Below are 23,445 nucleotides of genomic sequence, written 5' to 3'. Positions count from 1 at the left end.
CTTATAGCCTGTATTTTCAAGTACGCTTTTTTTTTTAACTGTCTCTAAGCCTTTTAAACTAAATCCTTTTATATTCAAGATAATATATAACATTTGTTAACCTATAAAGTTTTTAAAGGACAAGCTCTATATTCGGACCAATATGGTTAATTCTTATGAAGAAAATTTTAAGAGGTCAATTATAAACAGGTCATAAGGGTATAAAGAGAAAAATTAAGCAGAGCACATGATGGTAGACCAAGGTAAGCTTATTAATACAGACAGAAAACTTAATTACACTGGTTTTACCAAAATAAAAATCCTATAAAGGAAAAATACCAGGCTTATACTACTGTATTAAGCAAAATATTAAATAAACAGTATTCAACCTTTTAAACCAGTGAATGTGGTTTCTGAAGGACTGATCAGGTTTTAATGAAATTCTCACTTTTTAAGATATATTATAGGGAAATACTAAGTAACTATATGCATTTTTAATACAACAAATAAATACTACTGTAACAATGGTTTTGGCAAAATTGTCAATGTATGCTATATTAACTATGCTAATTTAAAAGGACACTGTCAAAGTGATTTTTCTAAAACATGGCTACATTTGTAATTTCTATTTATTTCAGAAAACATTTAACTGACAAGGAAAAAGACAAAAGCCCTCTAAATGAGAGCAGCAGCACTATCATTCCCCTGGCAAATCATCAAAGAAACCATAGTTTTGACACATGCAATATCATTTTCTTCTAAAAAGGAAAAGCCAAGCAAAACATTTAAAAGTAATTCAGAAATAGCTTTATTTTAAATGTAAACAAGCTGGCTTCTTAAATTTTACTATCTGCCTAAACTATCTGCAACAGTATGACTATAAAATAGAAAACAAAATATATCTAAAATATTTAAGAGGCTAGACAACAACAATGGAGTCACTAATCAAATATCAATTGTGGATAAAATGTTAAATCACGAACTTTCAACTGTAAAAGAAAATTTTAAATAACAGGTCATAGAAATGGTGATTTAATCTCTGTATTACAATGGCTAAACTTCCTGGCAATCTGAGTTATAAACCAGGGTATTTAACACTGTTAAAGTATTAATAATTTCACCATATGGGTAAGAGAGTGACTGTGTACATGGTACTGTATATGTACATGGGCATATAAGCATATTTCAGATTTCATATAGGGATGCAATTGCCATAATGTGAAACGGTAATGGGTAGATTTCGAAGGGTATGTAAGTGCAGCACTTGAATGAACACTCACAAAATGTCCAAGAGGAGGGAGATGGTAGGTTTTTTACTGGTATTTAGGGATAGCAATTGTTAATGTCCTCTGAAGCAAGGTAAAACAGAGGTACCCCAAGCTGGAAATCAGAATGGAGTAAAGCAATGCTCATGAAGAAGGGAGAATGAAGATGATAATTTTTTGGCAGAGGCATCTGCAGGGGACAACTATAGAGAACAAAATGTTGATGACTAATCAGCTCCTGAATACAGCAGGAAGGGTTTTAACAAATAAAGAAACAGGGGAATTTGGGAGTATACCAGACTATCAGTGACATTTTATTATTACAAAGGGAACAGGATATTTATCTTTTCTCTATTTTTCCTGTATTATTTACGGCCTACAAGTCTACAGAAACTAGTTATTTCCACAAAAGTTTTTTTTAATTATCTGTTCTTTTGATTTGCTTCAGCAATCTAGGATTATCTGGGGCAACTGCTTGTCAACTGTTAGAAACAAAAAATGAGTCTATGAGAGTGCCTGGGCTACATATTAAAATAGTAAGCTCCAAAAGTAATGAAACAGATCAAATAGGAAAATTAAAAGACTGAATAGTCTCTATGTTCACTAGATTTTTCCTGAGAAGTTCCCATGCCCATTCTTTAGGCAATTTTTTTATTAGGTAAATACGATATTTCCTTTTTGTATCTCATTATATCAAAAAAGAACTATGCACCTAAAAGTTAATAGGTGTTCTGGACCATCCCTATTAAAAACCTTCAAAGAGTTAAGAAGATACTTTCTTAGAAAACTGGCAAAAATAGTTAGTAATGACTGGCATGTGTTAGTTTGGCCATTTTTTCACACCAGAAAAGAATATAATTTCATGTGGTAGGAAAACAGACAAGAAGCAGATTTTAAGACTCAAGGACACCAGAGAAATAAAACATTTCTTGAGGTGTGAATAAATGTCCCTTATAAAGAAAAGGCTGTCAATTATACCAAGAGAATGAGAGTAAGCTGTTTTTCCCTTAATGTTTCCTGAACACTCTGGAAACACCAGAGACTAATAATACTTGTGTCAACAGGGTGTCAAGGTGGGCCTCTTCTGATTTCAGCTCTTTCTCAGTTACAAAATCAGCTTCTATGGGTACATTATTTATTTTGTGAAGCTATTTAAAATTTGGATTTCTTAAGTATTATGCATAAAACTAGGATACGAGGTAGGGGAGTCTTTTTAAATGTATTTTTAGTGATAAAGGCTAAGTTGCATAACCTAAAATAAAGACAGGCATCCTTATCATAGGGGCTTCTGTTTAGAACATTTCATTATATTTTATTTTTATATATTATACCAAATAGGGACCATAAATATTCATTAACATTTAATCAGAATAAATCATCTGATGAACACACAGATAATTATTATTTTAAAATATCAGAAACTTAAGATGGCAAAGTTTTTATTGCCTCAAACATTAATATTATAGGGAAAAGGGAAGAGCTAGTAACAAGCATAATATATATTAGCCCAAACAAATCTTACTGAAACAAAAATTACAGTAGTATAATTCTTAAGGCCAGGGGAAAATATATTATATTTGAGTAAAGAATGGGCTGCTTGAAATGGGTTAAACATTCATAAACACTGCAAGAGGTTTCTTTCTGTCTACAAAACTAAACCAATAAACCTGTCCTTTCTACACTACTAGCTATTGTTCATATTAATATTAAAAACAAATACATGTACCTCATGTCCACTTAGAGTACACTCATCTTAAAAAGAAACTTACCTGATGAACCAAATCCACTGAGGGCTGAGCCTATAGCAGCACCCAAAGAGCTACTGCTTCCAAAGCCAAGAGATGTACTTCCAGGTTGGCCAGGTCCGTGAGAAAATAAAGAACTGCTCTGGGAGCTATTAGTCAGAGAAGTGCTCCCATAAAATGAATTAGACTGCAGATTAGTGCTTGGCTGCTGCTGCTGCTGCTGCTGCGGTGGTGGCTGAGTGCCAATTGGCCGGAACAGACCATTTGTGCTGCCTGTGAGACTATTTGCAGTTCCTCCAGCTGCTGCCGCCGCTGCTATAAAATAAATTTCAGACACTTCTTAAAACTACCCAGAAAACCATTTTCTATTTTTAAAATATCTCAAACACCACCAGAAAATTATTACCCCAGAAAATGTCAGTTACACTTACCAGCTTGTGCTGCTGCTGAACTAATTAAAACAGGTGTTGGAGCCATTAATCGAACTGGAGCTCCAAGGCCAGTTCTTGCTCCAGGGCCAACCACTAAGGCACCAGTCTGATCATAATAGGCAGTTGGAGCTAGTACTTGATAGCCTAGATAATAGCAAAATAAATGTTTACCAATGAAAACATTAATATAGAAAGCATGTTATTTACTTTCTCCCACAGTTGTTTTTATCAACCAGCAAACACAGCTATTTTTATTGTGAATATAAAACCATTAGTTACTATATAAAAAACAAACACATCTGAGAAAGTATTACTAAGTAAAAGAAAATCTAACAAAGCCTAAATAAATGTTTTCCCTAAATTTTGACAGCGATGCCTTTTGCTTATGGACCACAGAATGATGAGACATAGTCTTTGCTTTTGAAACTGTAAGTAATCAAGGGCTGATGCTTGAAAATTATTACCACCAATTAGTTCTCTTGAGAGGAGAATGGATAAAGACTAAGGGAAGTGAGGGAAAACAGTAGGCAATTTTAGTAAATTTCTAAACCAAGTGCCTCATTGATAGCATTCCCTTAGATTTTCATTTGCAAGCAATTCTTTAAAGATAAAATCATGATATAAACAGGTAACTTAAAATCATAAAGTTTAACAGTCAATTTGTAAAGGTTCTCAAAAGCTAGAGTCTGAATAAAAATAACATAGGCATTCGTTGTATTATAGCCTTGACCACAAGGGAGGTGACAATTTGCACTGTTCAGAACTATAGGAAGAGTAGTTTCTCTCTTCACAGACTTTCTCAGTTCCTCATCTGAACCACAGAACAGAAAAGTGACTTTTTTGCCAATTTTCTCAAAGATGATCCAAAATAACAAATACCACTCAAGATGCATGGGAGAGAAGTTAACTATCTCTCTATATATCTACCTCTCTCAATATATAGATATACATACATACATACAGTGGATACTTTAAGGCAACAGGTTTATTCTCTCCCAGGACTCAGGTTGAGAAAGGCTGTCTTATATAGTAACAAAGACTCAGGCTCAAAAGTGTGAGGACCACTTGCAAAAATGTACTAGCAACCTCGGATATTTTTAAATTTAAACACCACCTTCTAAACTAGGACCAAAACTTTCACATGTAAATGCTGTTTTAATAAAATGCAGTAACTCTGATTCACAATTACAGCTTTATTACAATGGATATGAATTAGGAGGACCAGCCAAATGAAGGGCTGCACAGGGCAAAATCTAGGAGGGAATGACCTCTCCTCTCAGGAGAACTAATTGGTAATAATTTTCAAAGACCTCTCCTCATAGAATGAACATTGTAATTTGAGAAGATTATCAGATATCCAACTGTAACTGTCATATAGAATATGCAAGTCTGGAGTTTAATAGAGAGGTTCAGGTTGGATTTACAAATAAGGGAGTGGTCAATATAAGCATGGTATTAGCTGCTAAAAATGATCCAACCACCAAGAAAATAAAAGGGTAGGGTACTTCACATTAAAAGGCTGGAGAGAGGAGGAACCAAGGAAGAGACTGAGAGGAAACAGCCAGGAAGAAATAAACCAAATGAGAACACAGGGGTCTCCTGGAGGCCAAAGAAAAAAGAATTTGAATGAAGACTGAGCGATTAACAATGCAAAATGCTGCTAAAAGGCATTAAGAGTTGAGAACCAGACTAATGAATTTAACAATATGGAAGTCATTCTGGTAAGGATGCTAGTCAGTGTGGTGAGTTTAGTAAAGAATGGAAGAACTGTAACAAGTACAGAAATGCTTTTGAATTTTGCTGTAAAAAGGACCAGAGGGGAGCTACAGAAAAGGGGCTGAGAATAAATTTTTTCTTTACCAGAAAATGTTCTTGTTTAGCAGAGCATGATACTTCTTAAGTGTTTAAAACATTTATCATTGTGAAATAAAACATAAGTGCAAAAATCAAAAGTACATTATAATGATTACAACACAAAAAAGTATAACCTCCATGCAAGTCAAGAATAGAAATAGAAAACTGCCTGGCACCCACCTCTTGTAAGTCCCTGCTCTACCACAATCTTCTCTTTCCCTTTGTTGTTTAATCGCTAAGTCATGTCCGACTCTTTGTGACCCCATGGACTTGTAGCCTGCCAGGCTCCTCTGTCCATGGGATTTCCCAGGCAAGAATACTGGAGTGGGTTGCTATTTCCTTCTCCATTTCTCCAGGGGATCTTCAGAGTTACACAACATCCTACTTTCCATAAATGGTCTCTCTCTAAACAATCATTTGGTTTGAATTATTTAAAAAATTTTACATACAATTCATCCATGTTGTTATACGTAGACTTTGTTTCCATTTTCACTACTGTGTAGCACCTCACTAAACAAACACCATGATAAATTTATCCATTCTACATTTACACTGTTCCCAGTTTGGGACACTGCCAACAGTACTGCCATAAACATTTTCATATGTGTATGCTGGTGTATTATGTGTACATATTTCTCTAACCTAAGATGTATAGCAGCTGACACCCTGAGTTAAAGGGTATGTGTATTTTCAAACTTTGGTAATAATGCCAAACTGCCTTCAAAGTGGTTGTGCAAATTTACACACTTAACCACCTTGGTATTAAGAGTTCCCATTGCTCCATGACTTTAAAAATACTTGATGAACTATCAGACTTTTATTTATTTTTTTATTTTATTTTTAAACTTTACATAACTGTATTAGTTTTGCCAAATATCAAAATGAATCCGCTACAGGTATACATGTGTTCCCCATCCTGAACCCTCCTTATAAAAACTGGCCAATCCGAAAGATAGGCAGAAGCATTCGGTTGCAGTTTTGACTTTCTTATCTCAGAAGGAGGCTGGGTGTCCTTTCATATGCTAATTGTACCTCTGCATTTCCTCTTGGGAAAACAACTCCTCAAAGTCTCTCTCACCCATTTTCCTACTGGCTGTATTTTGTTATTGATTTATTTTTAATTTATTTATTCTGTAAAATAATTTTATTTTTGGCTGTGCTGGGTCTTTGCTGCTGCAAGGGCTTTTCTCTAGTGGCGTGAGGCTTTTTCTTTGCAGTGGCTTCTGTTGAGGAGCATGAGCTCTATGGCATGGGTCTTCAGGAGTTTCAGCTCAAGGGCTCAATGGCTGCGCCTCCCAGTTTCTACAACACAGGCTCAACATCTGTGGTGCACGGAGTTTAGGCGCTCCGTGGCATATGGGATCTTCCCGGATCAGGGATTGAACTAGTGTCTCTTACACTGGCAGGCAGATTCTTTACCACTGAGACACCAGGGAAGCTCTCTTATTGATTTATAATTCCTTATGTATGCTGTATTCAAGTGTTCCACAGTTTCCTCTTCCATTTCTAGCCTGACCTGTCATTCTCTTTCTGGTGACTTTTGAAGTAATGGGTTCAAATTTATTATTTCTTTTATTTTCATAACAAAATTTCCCTATATTATCTTCTAATAACCTTTAAAATTCCACCTTCCCACTCAGGTCTAAAATCTAAAACGTAAATGATTAATGAACACAGGGTAAGTCACAGATCCCAATTTGAACAATTTGTTGCTCAAAGAATCAATTTTCTTTCTTTCACCTTATTTATAAAACAAGTTCTTCCCCTTTATCGTTTTTTGCTGTGTTTTTTTTTTTTTTTGCTACTAATTAGGTAGGTGTCCATTCCTTTTGGGATCTCATTTTTGGGGTCTCTATGTCTCTCCGTGGAGTAATTCAACTGCAGCTTTAGAGTAAAATTTTACCCTAGAGCATAAGTCAGAATAGACCAAGTCCTTTTACTCATTTTTGTCCTTTAATAAGAGTATTGTGGCTAATCTTGACTCTGCATTTTCATTAAATTTTAGTATCAGCTGTCAAAAAAGCCCACAGTAAGAACCCACTGGGCTCCGATTGGAAATGCATTGAAACTATAGGTTAATATGGGAAGAAGTGACATGTTTAAAGCACTGAGTTGCCCAAAGGTATTTAGGTCTCCTTGAACAAAGCTAGTGGAGGTGATGCAATTCCAGTCGAGCTATTTCAAATCCTAAAAAGATGATGCTGTGAAAGTGCTGCACTCAATATGCCAGTAAATTTGGAAATCTCAGAAGTGGCCACAGGACTGGAAAATGTCAGTTTTTATTCCAGTCCCAAAGAAGGGCAATGCGGAAGAATGTTCAAGTTCAGTTCAGTTCAGTCCAGTCACTCAGTCGTGTCCGACTCTTTGCAACTTATGAATCGCAGCACACCAGGCCTCCCTGTCCATCACCAACTCCTGGAGTTCACCCAGACTCACGTCCATCAAGTCAGTGATGCCATCCAGCCATCTCATCCTCTGTCGTCCCCTTCTCCTTCTGCCCCCAATCCCTCCCAGCATCAGAGTCTTTTCCAGTGAGTCAGCTCTTCGCATGAGGTGGCCGAAGTACTGGAGTTTCAGCTTTAGCATCATTCCTTCCAAAGAAATCCCAGGGCTGATCTCCTTCAGAATGGACTGGTTGGATCTCCTTGTAGTCCAAGGGACTCTCAAGAGTCTTCTCCAACACCACAGTTCAAAAGCATCAATTCTTCGGCACTCAGCTTCCTTCACTGTCCAACTCTCATATCCATACATGACCACTGGAAAAACCATAGCCTTGACTAGATGGACCTTTGTTGGCAAAGTAATGTTTCTGCTTTTCAATATGCTATCTAGGTTGGTCATAACTTTCCTTCCAAGGAGTAAGCGTCTTTTAATTTCATGGCTGCAGTCATCATCTGCAGTGATTTTGGAGCCCCAAAATATAAAGTCTGACACTGTTTCCACTGTTTCCCCATCTACTTGCCATGAAGTGATGGGACCAGATGCCATGATCTTCGTTTTCTGAATGTTGAGCTTCAAGCCAACTTTTTCACTCTCCTCTTTCACTTTCATCAAGAGGCTCTTTAGTTCTTCTTCACTTTCTGCCATAAGGGTGGTGTCATCTGCATATCTGAGGTTATTGATATTTCTCCTGGCAATCTTGATTCCAGCTTGTGCTTCTTCCAGCCCAGCGTTTCTCATGATGCATATAAGTTAAATAAGCAGGGTGACAATATACAGCCTTGACAAATTCCTTTTCCTATTTGGAACCAGTCTGTTGTTCCATGTCCAGTTCTAACTGTTGCTTCCTGACCTGCATATAAGTTTCTCAAGAGGCAGATCAGGTGGTCTGGTATTCCCATCTCTTTCAGAATTTTCCACAGTTTATTGTGATCCACACAGTCAAAGGCTTTGGCATAGTCAATTAAGCAGAAATAGATGTTTTTCTGGAACTCTCTTGCTTTTTCCATGATCCAGGAGATGTTGACAATTTGATCTCTGGTTCCTCTGCATTTTCTAAAATCAGCTTGAACATCTGGAAGTTCACAGTTCATGTATTGCTGAAGCCTGGCTTGGAGAATTTTGAGCATTACTTCACTAGCGGGTGAGATGAGTGCAATTGTGTGGTAGTCTGAGCATTCTTTGGAATTGCCTTCCTTTAGGATTGGAATGAAAACTGACCTTTTCCAGTCCTGTGGTCACTGCTGAGTTTTCCAAATTTGCTGGCATATTGAGTGCAGCACTTTCACAGCATCATCTTTCAGGTTTTGGAAGAGCTCCACTGGAATGCCATCACCTCCACTAGCTTTGTTCATAGTAATGTTTTCTAAAGCCCACTTGACTTCACATTCCAGGATGTCTGGCTCTAGGTGAGTGATCACACCATCGTGATTATCTGGGTCGTGAAGATCTTTTTTGTACAGTTCTTCTGTGTATTCTTGCCACCTCTTCTTAATATCTTCTGCTGCTGTTAGGTCCATACCATTTCTGTCCTGTATCGAGCCCATCTTTGCATGAAATGTTCTCTTGGTATCTCTGATTTTCTTGAAGAGATCTCTAGTCTTTCCCATTCTGTTGTTTTCCTCTATTTCTTTGCATTGATTGCTGAGGAAGGCTTTCTTATCTCTCCTTGCTATTCTTTGGAACTCTGCATTCAGATGCTTATGTCTTTCCTTTTCTCCTTGGCTTTTCGCTTCTCTTCTTTTCACAGCTATTTGTAAGGCCTCCTCAGACAGCCATTTTGCTTTTTTGCATTTCTTTTCCATGGGGATGGTCTTGATCCCTGTCTCCTGTACAATGTCACGAACCCCCGTCCATAGTTCATCAGGCACTCTATCTATCAGATGTAGTCCTGTAAATCTATTTCTCACTTCCATTGTATAATCATAGGGAATTTGATTTAGGTCATACCTGAATGGTCTAGTGGTTTTCCCCACTTTCTTCAATTTAAGTCTGAATTTGGCAATAAGGAGTTCATGATCTGAGCCACAGTCAGCTCCTGGTCTTGTTTTTGCTGACTGTATAGAGCTTCTCCATCTTTGGCTGCAAAGAATATAATCAATCTGATTTTGGTGTTGACCATCTGGTGACGTCCATGTGTCGAGTCTTCTCTTGTGTTGTTGGAAGAGGGTGTTTGCTATGACCAGTGCGTTCTCTTGGCAAACTCTATTAGCCTTTGCCCTGCTTTTTCCAAGGCCAAATTTGCCTGTTACTCCAGGTGTTTCTTGACTTCTTACTTTTGCATTCCAGTCCCCTATAATGAAAAGGACATCTTTTTTGGGTGTTAGTTCTAAAAGGTCTTGTAGGTCTTCATAGAACCGTTCAACTTTAGCTTCTTCAGCGTTCTTGGTTGGGGCATAGACTTGGATTACTGTAATACTGAATGGTTTGCCTTGGAAACGAACAAAGATCATTCTGTCATTTTTGAGATTGCATCCAAGTACTGCATTTAGGACTCTTTTGTTGACCATGATGGCTATTCCATTTCTTCTAAGGGATTCCTGCCCACAGTAGTAGATATAATGGTTATCTTGAGTTAAATTCACCCATTCCAGTCCATTTCAGTTCGCTGATTCCTAGAATGTCGACATTCACTCTTGCCATCTCCTTTTTGACCACTTCCAATTTGCCTTGATTCATGGACCTGACATTCCAGGTTCCTATGCAATATTGCTCTTTACAGCATCAGACCTTGCTTCTATCACCAGCCACATCCAGAACTGGGCACTGTTTTTGCTTTGGCTCCATCCCTTCATTCTTTCTGGAGTTATCTCTCCACTGATCTCCTGTAGCATATTGGGCACCTACTGACCTGGGGAGTTCCTCTTTCAGTACCCTATCATTTTGCCTGTTCAAACTACTGCACAACTGTGCTCATTGCACACACTAGCAAAGTAATGCTCAACATTCTCCAAGCCATGCTTCAACAGTATGTGAACCACGAACTTCCAGACATTCAAGCTGGATTTAGAAAAGGCAGAAGAACCAGAGATCAAATTGCCAACATCTGTTGGATCATCTATAAAGCAAGAGAGTTCCAGAAAAACATCTACTTCTGCTTTACTGACTACGCCAAAGCCTTTGACTGTGTGGATCACAATAAACTGTGGAAAATTCTGAAAGAGAAATTTCTCCTGAGAAATCTGTATGGAGGTCAAGAAACACCAGTTAGAACTGGACATGGAACAACGGACTGGTTCCAAACTGAGAAAAGAGTATGTTAAGGCTATATACTGTCACCCTGCTTATTTAACTTATAAACAGAGTACATCATGTGAAATGCTGGCCTGGATGAAGCACAAACTGGAATCAAGACTGCTGGGAGAAATATCAATAACCTCAGATACACAGATGACACCACCCTTATGGCAGAAAGTAAAGAGGAACTATAGAGCCTCTTGATGAAAGTGAAAGAGGAGAATGAAAAAGTTGGCTTAAAACTCAACATTCAGAAAACTAAGACCATGGCATCTGGTCCCATTATTTCAGGGCAAAAAGATGGGGAAATAATGGAAATGGTGACAGATTTTATTGTTTTGGACTCCAAAATCACTGCAGATGGTGATGGCAGCCATGTAATTAAAAGACACTTGCTCCTTGTAAGGCAAGTTATGACCAACCTAGATAGCATATTAAAAGGCAGAGATATTACTTAGCCAACAAAGGTCCATATAGTCAGAGTGATGGTTTTTCCAGTAGTCATGTATAGATATGAGAGTTGGACTATAGAGAAAGCTGAGTGCCAAAGAATTGATGCTTTTGAACTGTGGTGTTGGAGAAGACTCCTGAGAGTCCCTTGGACAGCAAGGAGATCCAACCAGTCCACCCTAAAAGAAATCAGTACTGAATGTTCATTGGAAGGACTGATGCTGAAGCTGAAACTCCAATACTTTGGCTACCTGATGCAAAGAACTGACGACAGAGGATGAGATAGATGGCTGGATGGCATCACCAACTCCATGGAAGCTCCAGGAGTTGGTGATGGAGAGGGAACCCCAGCGTCCTGCACTCCATGGGGTCGCAAAGAGTCGGACACAACTGGGCGACTGAACTCAACTGAACTTAATGTCTAAACAAAGCTGTTTTCCCAAGGAAACTGTACATTTTTTAAGACTTATTCCTAGGTACTTACTACTGTCAAATTTTACATTTCAAAACATTATAGTGATGGGAGTTCCCTGGCTGTCCACTGTTAAGGACTTGTGTTTTCATTGCTGTGGGCTTGGTTCAATCCCTGGTGGGGAACTAACCTGACCAAAAAAAAAAATGTTATGCCTGACAATAAAGATTTTATGCTTAATTTCTACATCTGACACCTTAGCAAAAACACATTAATTCTAATATTGTATCTGCAGATTCAGTTACTATAATCATATTTTCTGCAAATGACAATTATTTTTCTCTTTACAAAGCTTTTTCATCTTATTCAAATTTCTCTCATGTTACATAGCACTGGCTAGGATCTTTAATACAACATTTAAGAGAAGTATCATTAGCAGAATTCCTTGTCTTTTTCCCAATCCTAGATGGAAAACTTTCAAATACTGAGTATAAATAGGAAGTCTGTCATCCTTTGGAGGTGGGGTGGGTTGTTTAATTCTCTCTGACTTCCCAGCATATTAAATCTTCTGATTCATATCTGTAAGTCAATATATAAATTTATTATAATGTTCCTGCATCTTTTGAGAAATTCTTATGATTTGTATCTCTTATTTTAATCTTTCAATGTGGAAAATTATACTGTATGAGTTACTAATGCTCATCTTGCATTCTTGGGACAAAATCCAACTTGTTCATGATGTATCATCCTGCTTTATATTGCTAGATCTGGTTTGCTAGTATTTCAGGATTTCTAAATCCACGTTCGTAAGTCTGATTAGCCTATAATTTTCCTTTTCTGCACGTTTGACAGGTTTTTTTTAATATCAAGATTAAGCTAGCACCATAAAATGGCATGGGAGACCAGTCTTTTTCTATTCTGTATAGTTTTAAAAATTTAAAAACTACTTCTTCCTTGAATGCCTAGTATCATTCACCAAAAAAGTTGTGTTAGACTGGAATTTTCTTGTAAGACTTCTTGATTAATCAATTGACTTAACAGTAATGAACTTTAGACTTTCTATATATCATTGAATCTTTTTCATAATATTTTTCTCATTATTTGTCCATTTTGTTTATAATTTCCTAACATGAGATTGATTCCTAATATCCTGTTATGATTATTCAATTTTTCTGATATTGGTTATTTAATGTCTTGTCTCTTTATCTTTTTTTTTATGAACCTCTAAGAGGTTAATAATTTTATTAGTCTTTTTAAAGGAGCAACTTTTGAGATAACTTGACCCTTTAAATTGTATGTTTATCATCTATTTCATCTACATCAGTTTCGATCTTTATTATTTCATTTCCTTCTATAATTCTTAGAATTTATTCTCTTCATTTTATGGTTCCCAGATAGAAATTTATTTTCTAATGTATGTATTCAAGCCTATATACTCCAGCCATTTGCAGAAGCATGGATGGACCTAGAGATTATCATCCTAAGTGAAGTAAGCCAGATAAAGAAAGACAAGGAATCTTAAAAAAAAGATACAAGTGAATTTATGTACAAAACAAAAACAGATCCACAGACATAGAGAACAAACTTACAGTTACAAAAGGGAAGGAGGGAACAGAGAAGTTTCAGATTAACATATACACCACGTACAAAAAAGATAACTAACAAGGACCGACTGTGTTGCACAGAAACTATACTCAGTATTTTGTAATAGCCTTTAAGAATCTGAAAAGGAATATACACATATAACTGAGCTGTACATCTGAAACTAACAACACTGTAAATCATCTGTACTTCAATTAAAAAGAAAAGGCCAATATACTCCTCTTCTATGTTTTGCTTTTAGGTGTAGTAAACAAGTTTAAATATGCAGCATTTTCATAATCAATCAGTTCAAAAGTTTCTAATTTCTATTATATTATCTTTGTTACTTAAAGAGCTTGATAAAACACAAGAGATTAAAAAAGACACACTCCCCACACTCAAGAATTACACAATTCATAGAGAAGGTAACGTACTATATTCTTAATCCTAAAATGCCACTTATTTGCAGACCTGACATTGATCAAATAACTTCCCTTAGGGAGAAATACATAACTCTTTCACTTTAATTTTAAGACACTTTCCACCTCCAAACATGCTGAAATAATTAACAAATCACAAATAGCTAAATGAAACACAAGGCAGACAGAAGTAGTAAAGAAAGGAGCAAGTTATGTGCCACAAGAATGACAAAAGCAGAAATGATTATTGTTTTGTTCCTTTTTTTGGCCATGCCGCATGGCAGGCAGGATTTTAGTTCCCCAACCAGGGGTCGAACCCACGCCCCCTGCATTGGAAACACTGAGTTTTAAATCACTGGACCACTAGGGAAGTCCCAAAAGGAATAATTATTCATGAACAAGCACTGGGAAAGATTCAGAAAGGCTTCATGAAAAGGATCATATTAAAAGACAAAAAGGAAAGTTAATCACAAGTATAAAGCAAGGCTTTAAAAAGGAAAATGCAAAACTATATATCCCAATTTTGCTAAAAATTTATAAAAAGGTATTCTAAAGGAAAAATGTTGGCTAGGGCTAAAAGCATAAAAGGATGTTTGTGGAACAGTCTGTGGCCTAGTGTGTTAAAGTATAGAACCGGGAAACTGTTGATGAGTTTAAAAAGTAGTTTGGAGCTAGATTAATGGAAATGGGGCTTCTGTGGTGGCTCAGATGATAAAGTGTCTGCCTGCAGTGCGGGAGACGCGGGTTCCATCCCTGGGTTGGGAAGATACCCTGGAGAAGGAAATGGCAACCCATTCCAGTATTCTTGCTTGGAAAATTCCATGGACGGAGGAGCCTGGTAGGCTACAGTCCATGGGATCGCAAAGAGTCAGACATGACTGAGCAACTTCACTAGCAACCAGAATAGTATAAACTAACCTGGAATTTTGAAAGGTAATCAAAAGAATAAAAAGAAATAAACTGAAGAGACTAGAGGCTTACAGAGTTAGTGGGAGGACATAGGAGAGGCTGAACAAGTATAGCAGAGATGAAAAGAAGTGAACATGAGATAGAATAACCAAGAATTGGCAAGTCACTGAAAGTGGGCATAGAAAAAATTAAGACTTAAAGATGACTCTGAGGATGAAGTAAAAAATTTCTAGCTCAGGTAGAGAAGGAAGTTAATAGTGAAATAGGGTAAATATTAAGATAAGCAAATCTGGGAGAAGTGAGCTCATTTTGGGACATTTTCAGTTTAAGGAATAGCAGGAACATACACATGGTAATATTTTGTACAAAAGTAGTCATGTGTTACATGTTCAGAAAAGAATCCAAGATGCAGATGTAAACTCACTTGGTGTACTGGCACAGGAATAATAGGTGAAAAGTAAGCATCTCTATTTTTCCAATACAGAAACTGAGGTTCAAAGAGGAAAGCAAATTGGTCAAGGTCACACAATCAAGTGGTAGAGTAATAAGGCAGATCTGACTCCAAAAGCATCTAGTCACTAAACTAGACTGTCATTTACGTTTCACTGATTTACCGAGGAAAGGGAGACTGACAAAAAGCAATGAGAAAGATGGGAAAGCCAGGAGAGTAAAATATCACACAAATGTAGGGGAGAGGAGTTTCAGAAAGTTAGACATACAACAAAGAATTAAGAATGAAGAAAAATAAGGATGGAGAGGAAGTCATACTCTGGCACTGAGTTATATAAGAACTACTGAAAAAGAATCATGGAGGCAGGGCTTAAAAAAGCAGTGTGAGATAGAATATAAATTCTGAAAGGGATCAATTGAGTAAGAGGGGAGCACAAGAGAGAAAGTTTTTTAGGATGAAGAGGCAGACTAGTATCATAGTGGTTATAGAAAAGGAGGTGGCAGAGGGAAAAAGACTGAAAATGTAAGACTAAGAAACAATGGATGGCATACATAGTCATGCAGAAGGACTGAAAAGTCTATAATCAACCTAGTACAAGGAATAGGGATTTAATGGATGAGAAGTGAAACACAGAATGTGGAAAAGCTAAGAACTCTTTAAGATTTGAAGAAACAAAAACCAATTTTCTTAAGCAAGCTCCTTTATTAGCACATAAAATTTTATAACTATGTAACTATCTGAATAAAGGACAATTATTTCATCATAGTCCTGGTGAAGCACAGGATGAAGCACAGAAGACAGAGAAAAGTTTCATAGTAAGAGAATGATATAAAAAATCAACACGTCACTTGGGAACAACAATATTAATTCTAGTAAAGCCCTTTTTATGAAAGTGATTTTTACATTTGTAGTCATAAAGGAACTAAATGTTGTGGCTCAGAAGATTAGGTAAAATGACCTAATTTCTTCCTAAAAGTTTTACCTGCTTTTAAACTTCTCATCACTCCAAAGACAGTCAATTCTTTATAGACAAATATATGGTAAATTGTGGTTTTCTGTTAGCATTACCAACATAGAGTTCACTGGTGAACAAAACAAAACAAAAAAGCAAAAAAGAGCTTTCTTATAGAACGGAAGTGAACATAAAAATAAATTTTGAGAAGATCAAAGTTGATAAAATTAATAGCAAAATACCTTGATGTTTTTAAGTCAACAAGAACATGAGCTGAACATGAGGAACAGGAGCAAAGGCATTTATAGGAAGTAAATAATAGGACCAGCATCAAAAGTCTAAAAAAAATAAGCAACAGTAAAAGGGAGTAGCAAATATACACAGGCCAGAAGCATTCTCTTAAATCACAGTCCTACTTAGAATCTAGTAAGGCAGGACTATGGTACTCTGTGACTCTTCAAGAGGGACCCAGAATAGTCTTAGCAGGGGCTTTCATAAACTCCCAGTTCAGTTCTTTTTAGCTTTGTTCCATCCCTCCATGTGCCTATAATTTCAGCTTCACAGTCCATTTCACAAACGGCTGCTTTTGCCAGGTCTCTAATCTACAGCAGCTCTGGGACAGTAGCTTCCACGAAGCAAGGATATAGCTGGGGTAAAAAAGGAAAATAACGAGAATAGCCCTGTTCTACTATCATTTGTACTTCATAGACAGTATTAACATCCTTTTTCATTCAGTAGGCTAAACAAGACGAAAAATTCTGACTTTAGAATTTCAGAGAGAACAGAATGTAATTGATACAGAATTCCTCAAAACAATATAAAGAAATACTTAGTAGCATGTTAAAAAACCCTCAATCATGTAAGTCAGGACCTTCTCCAATGCATTAAACACATCTCCTACATGATCTGAAGAAAAAATTTACAGCACAATTAAATGAAACTGGAACCTGTATTTCATTAATAAGTACAGTTGACTCTTGAACAGCACAGGTATTAGGGGCACTGACTCTCTGTGCAACTAAAAATCTGCATGTAACGTTACAGTCAACCCTACACACCCACTATTCTGCACCTGCAGGACTGAATCAACCACAGACTATGTAGTGCTGTAGTACATCTTTACTGAAAAAGATTCAAGTACAAGTGGACCCACACAGTTTAAACCGGTGATTGTTCAAGGGTCAGCTGCACGCTACATAGTTAAAGGAGTACTCTTATACTAAAAGTGAAAAAACAGCATGCTTAAAAGTGGGTCTTTAGGAGTACGGAGATATGAAGGAATAGAACAGGAGGTGATGTATTATCTACAGACATTCAAATGTAACCTTTAAATTTCACTTTAAAAACATAACAAGTGCTACTTTATTAGCTTAAGAAAAATACCTTCCATCTTTCACTACTATTAAAGTAGTAATTTTCACACAAATTAACTTCACAAAAAATGTATTTTGCTGGTCTTTTCTAAAAGTTGTACTGCAGCAACGGGCAGAAAATTTACTAAATACTGATGCCATTAGGTTTTAAATACCAAGAGATTAAAATACTATAAATGTACTAAATAAGGCTGAACTAAGTCCTAAGTGGAAAATGTTAGCTGTACATTTCTCAACATTAACTAATTAAATGACTAACCTTGTAAGGCAGGAATGGCAAATAGGTTTTGTCTTACATGCTAACAAATGGTTTTATTTCTTAAAGCACTGCATTAAGAATTCTGGGCTATGCTCCATTAGAAAGATGCTATGATTCACACTATAAACAGACTAAGAAAGTTTTTGAGAATTCTCATGCACATTTGTCATCCCTGTCATTAAGTTTCACAAAAGATACTGCTTTCACCTATTGGCACCTGAGTTCTAAATAATTTATTGCAGTGTAGGATTTTAAGGCATGTTGATTTTTCTCACTCCTCGGTATGACAATCTACTTTAGACCTTTTAAATCTATCCAAATTTCCACAATTAACCAACTATATACCTGGCATGCCGGTAGCAAGACCCTGACCAAAAGCCAAAGTTGGATTTGCTGCTGCAAGTGATTCAGCTTGCTGCCCTTGCTGGCCCTGATTGGGAGTAAGAGGGCGCTGACCTGCCCCAGCACGGAGAACCTACAAAGGACAAATGATTTCCTTAGAAACGATATTAGAAAATAACAAATTAATTTATCTTGGACAACTTTATATTGCAGATAGCCTTTGGGTATTCTTTGAACATATTTACATTCAAAGAAATGTCAGTTTACCATTAAAAAGTACAAATTTATGTAATTCAAGAACATAATCTATTAAACAACATGGAGATTTTAGAAGGTCTTCACAAAAAATTATTTCTAGTATTTGTGCTTTTTAACTTAACAAAGTAGAATTAAAATGAGAGAGATGTTAGGGGGTAAGGGCAAAATTTCAGATGAAGAAAAAAGTTTAAAATTTGTAATTTTGTAAGACTGAAAACTATAAATTAAATATAATGACTCAATTAGTCTCTTACAAGACTGTGATGCAGAGTGAAAACTTCAAATTTAACCAGGTTTTTAGGATTTAGAAGCTTTAATAAAGTGAGCAAAAAGCTGCTTTTTACTATAAAATCTTAGCGTGAAAAAAGGAACAAAGATTTCATCAAAACATGTGAAAACTTAAGAATGGTCAAACTTTACTACTTCATAATACACAGCTCTTCTTGCAGTGATAATACACAACCATGGTACACATTACTTTCACAAAGGTAAATACTTCAACAGTTCAGGACAAGGGGGATTCATCTCAAGTCCAACCATGGAAGCAAGCATCATGCCACAAGTATGGGTAATGTTTAGGCAATGTGATTTTTTTTATTTAGCAGAAGAAGACAGATTTTAAGAGTATTAAATGGTGCTATGGCATAATCTACAAGGACTGAGTCAAAGGACAGCTTTAAAAGAACATCAACATAGTTTAAAAAGAAAATTCAACTGCTAAGTAACAAAGACGGTACTTGTCATTAAGTTGCTTCTTTGGTATAAGTATGATAAATGTGACAACCAGAATTCTGGCATTTTTTTCAGATTTTTTTTTTGACATTTACTTACAAAAATAGCTTCAGGAGAGCGGAAACTGGGAAAAAAATCTTCAAGATAAACATTTTCTGTTTTAAGAAATTAAATCTAACCTTTACTGAAAATATTTCATCTTTCCTTGCTTAAAAACAAAGTACCCAGTAACCTCCTTTTTCTGGTCAGAAATATATTAAGTTAATATTTAAAACAGTAATTTAAATACCCAGAAGAAAATGAACTGACAATCACTTTAATAGAAACACTGTGAGTACACTTTAAGAATAAAAAATTAAAAACTGTTAAGACATTTCAAGATAGTTTCAAAAATGAAAATGTAGAAGTGGGATACAACTAAATATTCAAATTCATATAATTACAACTAGTGGGAAAAAAACCCCATAATATTTGTGTATCACCTATATGATAGGTACTGTGCTAAACACACTGGGAAAAATAAACAGAGAAAAAACACAGATCTTGAATGCAAGGGGCTCATACAACTTCAAAGACTCTTTAGGTATTATTTAATGAAGGCAAGCCTATACCTGTTGCTGTCCAGGCTGAGCTTGTGATGCTGCTTGTTGATTTGCTGTGTTGTTTGCCGCAGCTGCAGCTTGCTGCTGAAATAAATTGGCTGGATACACCCCCCACGGAACACCATAATACTGAGGTGGAACCACTGCCGGACCTAAACCCCACATCCCACCCCCCCAAAAAAATAAAAAAAATAAAGTCACTACATTTTATAGAATAAGGTTGGTCAGTTACTATTAGATCATAAAAAAGGAACACTATATAAGACTTAGAGAAGATGTTCTTACAATCCTATATCCACATGGAATTGCTTTCCCCTTTCCCAATTCTACTCGAGACAAAGTCTACCGAGACATGGATTATTAAAAAAAGAAAGATTCAGAGGTGACAGCAGCGGTATTAATGAAAAGATATGAAGCTAAACTCAAGAGGGACAAATGAACTGACAGTATACTTAATCACCTTTTCAACATCTATTGAATACTAGTTTATGCACTTGACACTGGCAAATAGGAACATTAGACAACATAAAGATTTCCTATATTCAATTCATCACTCTTTTTAAAAAGGTATTTTTTTTAACTGAAAACATTTTTGGCTTTTAATTTGTAAACTGTAACATAAAACTAGGGAACATTTTGGTACTAAGCTTGCTAGAAGTATATTTTATTTGTAAACAGAATTTTAAAAATATTTTTCACATCTGAAACAAAATTAGTTACAATTCTCACAAAGCAATTGAAAATCACATAAAAATAAATGAAACGTCAGTGCTTATGTGATTAGGAAACTGGAACCAGTGAGTTAAGACAAGAACGAACTATATTATATAATCATAAAGGGACACAGGCATAAGAAAGCAACTCAGGAAAAACAGAGGAAATTCTTGCTCTATCTACTTTATCCAAGATAAAATTTAATTTCTGGTCAGTATGTAGTATCACACAAAATAAGACCTACCATTAAATTAATAATTAACAAGTCATGTTTCCTGGCTGATAAAACAAATATGTCCTAAATTCCATTGATATGATTTTAGTGTATCTGGTGGTGGTGATGGTGTAGTCACTAAGTCGTGTCTGACTCTTGAGACCCCATGGACTGTAGCCTGCCAGGCTTCTCTGTCCATAGGATCTTCCCAACCCAGGAAGTGAATCTGGGTCTCCTGCATTGGAGGCAGATTCTTTACCAACTAAGCTACGAGGGAAGCATTACATATTAGTGTATCTAACATGTATTTTAGAAAGTCAAACTCTTGGTTTCACTTTGTTTTAGAAGAAAATAAAGCCCAATGTAACTGAACCACTAACATGAAAAGCTTCAAAAAAAAAAAAAAATTCTAAAGACGGTTTAAGCAAAATCTATAATAAAGACTCTTAAAACATAAGAAAAGGATTTATGAAGAAAGGATACACTGTCACAACAAAACAAAAGAATCAGACATCCAGCTAGAATTTCTCTGTCCAAAAGTATCCAGAAGTTACCTGTGGCTAAACAGTTGAAAGTTGAATAGCCTAAACTGAGATGTGTTCTAAGTATGTAATACATACTTACTATGGGGATTTTGAAGACTTAGCACTAAAAAAAAAGTACCTATCAATAAAAACTATCAATAATCAATAGTTAAATCAAACAGATCACTGAAATTAAGTTCATGTTTTTTACTTTTATAATATGGTTACTGGGGGGGGGGGTGGGATCTTAAGTTACAATCTGTCTCCCGTTCTATTTCTACTGGACAGTACTGATCTCAGAAAGTCGAAGTAAGTCCAGAATGCCAAGAATCCTTATCTCGAAACTAATGATCATTTAAAGTTTCTTCTTTCAGGTTCCATAGATTCACAGATTAATGATTCTCTGTATTTAAGATATACCAGCACTTTACATATTAACATCCAGTTAAATGGTACCAGGAAAGCTCACATCCTTATGGAATCACAGGCAGATCTACACCAGAAGTACTCATTGTGACAGGTTAGTGTCAGTTGGCTAACTAAGGGATCCAGCAAGAATTTGAAATTAACATTTTTTCTGCATCTTAAAATTCTTGTGTATTAAAAAAAAAAAAAAAAAGGTCCACAGATACCTAAGAAACCCACAAATGCCTAAGAAAAAAATACCTGTTCTGCAGGCATGATAATAAATAACTACTTGAAGCTGATTTAACATTAATTGATCAGTGGTAATTCAGTGAGTTTATCACTGACAGCTTCAAGTTATGAAAAGTTAGTCAATCAGCAGCCTCAAACAAGGAAACAGAAACACACTTCCATGGTTGATATATCTCCCTGCTCCTGTCTTGGTAACCAACATAAATCATGCTTAAGACTAATTCATTCCTGTCTCTATAACTGACTCAATGTAAAACAACTTCTCCCTCTAAACCCTAGACAACAAATCACTTTATTCAATAATATTGTGCCAAACCAGTACACAAGTCTTCCTTACTTAAATAGGAAATACAATTTGGTTTAAAAAAAAAATTTTTTTTTTTTTTCCAGCTTTAGTGCAATACAATTGACACATGACACTGTATACTTTTGCTTTTTAGTCCAGATTTTGAGTGGTAGTTATCAGGCTTTGACATTTACTAATATATTCTTTCCAACTCAATCCCACCTTTTCATCCCTCAGCTTGCCTGTTTATTCTGATACTGCTAATTAAACTTTACTTTTTAGATACTCATTCACTCAAAACTGAACCTCTTTACCTTGTCCTATTCCTGCCCTGGGTGTTTACTATTCCTGACCTGGAGGTAGCTGCGATAGAGACTCCTGTTAGTGTCCATCTTATTTTCTGAGAAGTAACTTTATTTGCATTGTCTCTGTGGGTAAATGGGATCAATTACAAGAATAAAGATTTGCTAATGTAAGATTTTTGAAGCTATAAAACTAAAATGTAAACCAACTATGCATAGGAGGAAAAGAGTTATTAGACTTAGGTTTTCTCCTGTAGCATTACAGTTGAAAAATAAACTAACTCTGGAAACTTCATTTCACTCTGGATATATGTTTCAGTTTTCCCTAGGAACTTCAAATTGCCCCAACAGACAAAAGTAAAGCTTACTCCAAAATTAAAACTAAATCCAGAACAAGAAAACAAGTATGAACAGTAAGTTACCTGCTAATGTAGCTGCCGCAGCCAATCCTGCTGCAGTATACGGATCAGTCCCTGGAGGAGCAGCACTAATAATATATGGATTTGGCACAAATGCAGCTGGAGCAAGGCCTGCTGAAAATACACCAGCTGTATTTGAAAGAGAGAGAAATAATAAAAACATAAGCATGACTTTCTTCATTAGGAAAAAAACTCTATTCTGAAATTGGAGTTGGGGAGGAGAGAGTATATGATAATTCTAACTCTTATTACCTAAGTGACCTTGAGCATGTAACGCAACCTATTTCTGGGGTTCTTCATGTATGAAACAGGTATATAACCAGTAATTTCTGTTCAAATTAAATATAAATGATTGTATACTACTAGCACATAACAGGAACACAATAAATGTTTAGAGCTAGAACTACTATTGTTCAATAGTGGTTTTTCATTCAATCTTTATTAAGTTAACTATGAGCTAGGGGTTCAACACTGAGGAGGACAGATATGATCTGCCCTCACAAATCACAATCTAGTCAGAAAAACAAGTAGAATTACAGTGTAAGTGCGATGAGCACAGAGGAACAGGATATCAAAGAAGCTTTTGGTAGGATGGTATGGAGTTGTGGTAAGATAAAACTGGAGCCATAATCAAAATGA

At 36.0% G+C, this 23,445-nt stretch overlaps 1 protein-coding gene across 12 annotated transcripts in view; it reads right to left on the bottom strand.

Annotated features, from left to right (window-relative positions):
* PUM2 (pumilio RNA binding family member 2) overlaps positions 1–23,445 on the bottom strand; it is a 118,032-nt gene that overhangs the window by 32,764 nt on the left and 61,823 nt on the right. For 11 of the 12 annotated variants that reach the window (XM_025261514.3, XM_006049163.3, XM_044926212.1 and 8 more), the window contains 5 exons: positions 22,810–22,935; positions 19,700–19,842; positions 18,102–18,231; positions 3,421–3,564; positions 3,014–3,304 (listed from right to left, as the gene is read on the bottom strand). In XM_025261514.3, coding sequence (XP_025117299.1) covers positions 3,014–3,304; positions 3,421–3,564; positions 18,102–18,231; positions 19,700–19,842; positions 22,810–22,935 — 834 coding nt within the window. The remainder of the gene's footprint in view (positions 1–3,013; positions 3,305–3,420; positions 3,565–18,101; positions 18,232–19,699; positions 19,843–22,809; positions 22,936–23,445) is intronic. The other variant, XM_044926217.1, reaches the window with a different exon arrangement.

The sequence above is a fragment of the Bubalus bubalis genome, chromosome 12 (assembly GCF_019923935.1).
Source record: "Bubalus bubalis isolate 160015118507 breed Murrah chromosome 12, NDDB_SH_1, whole genome shotgun sequence".
Taxonomy (NCBI): domain Eukaryota; kingdom Metazoa; phylum Chordata; class Mammalia; order Artiodactyla; family Bovidae; genus Bubalus; species Bubalus bubalis.
Note: the sequence above shows the minus strand (reverse complement) of the source record. Positions and strands in the feature narration are given on the sequence as shown.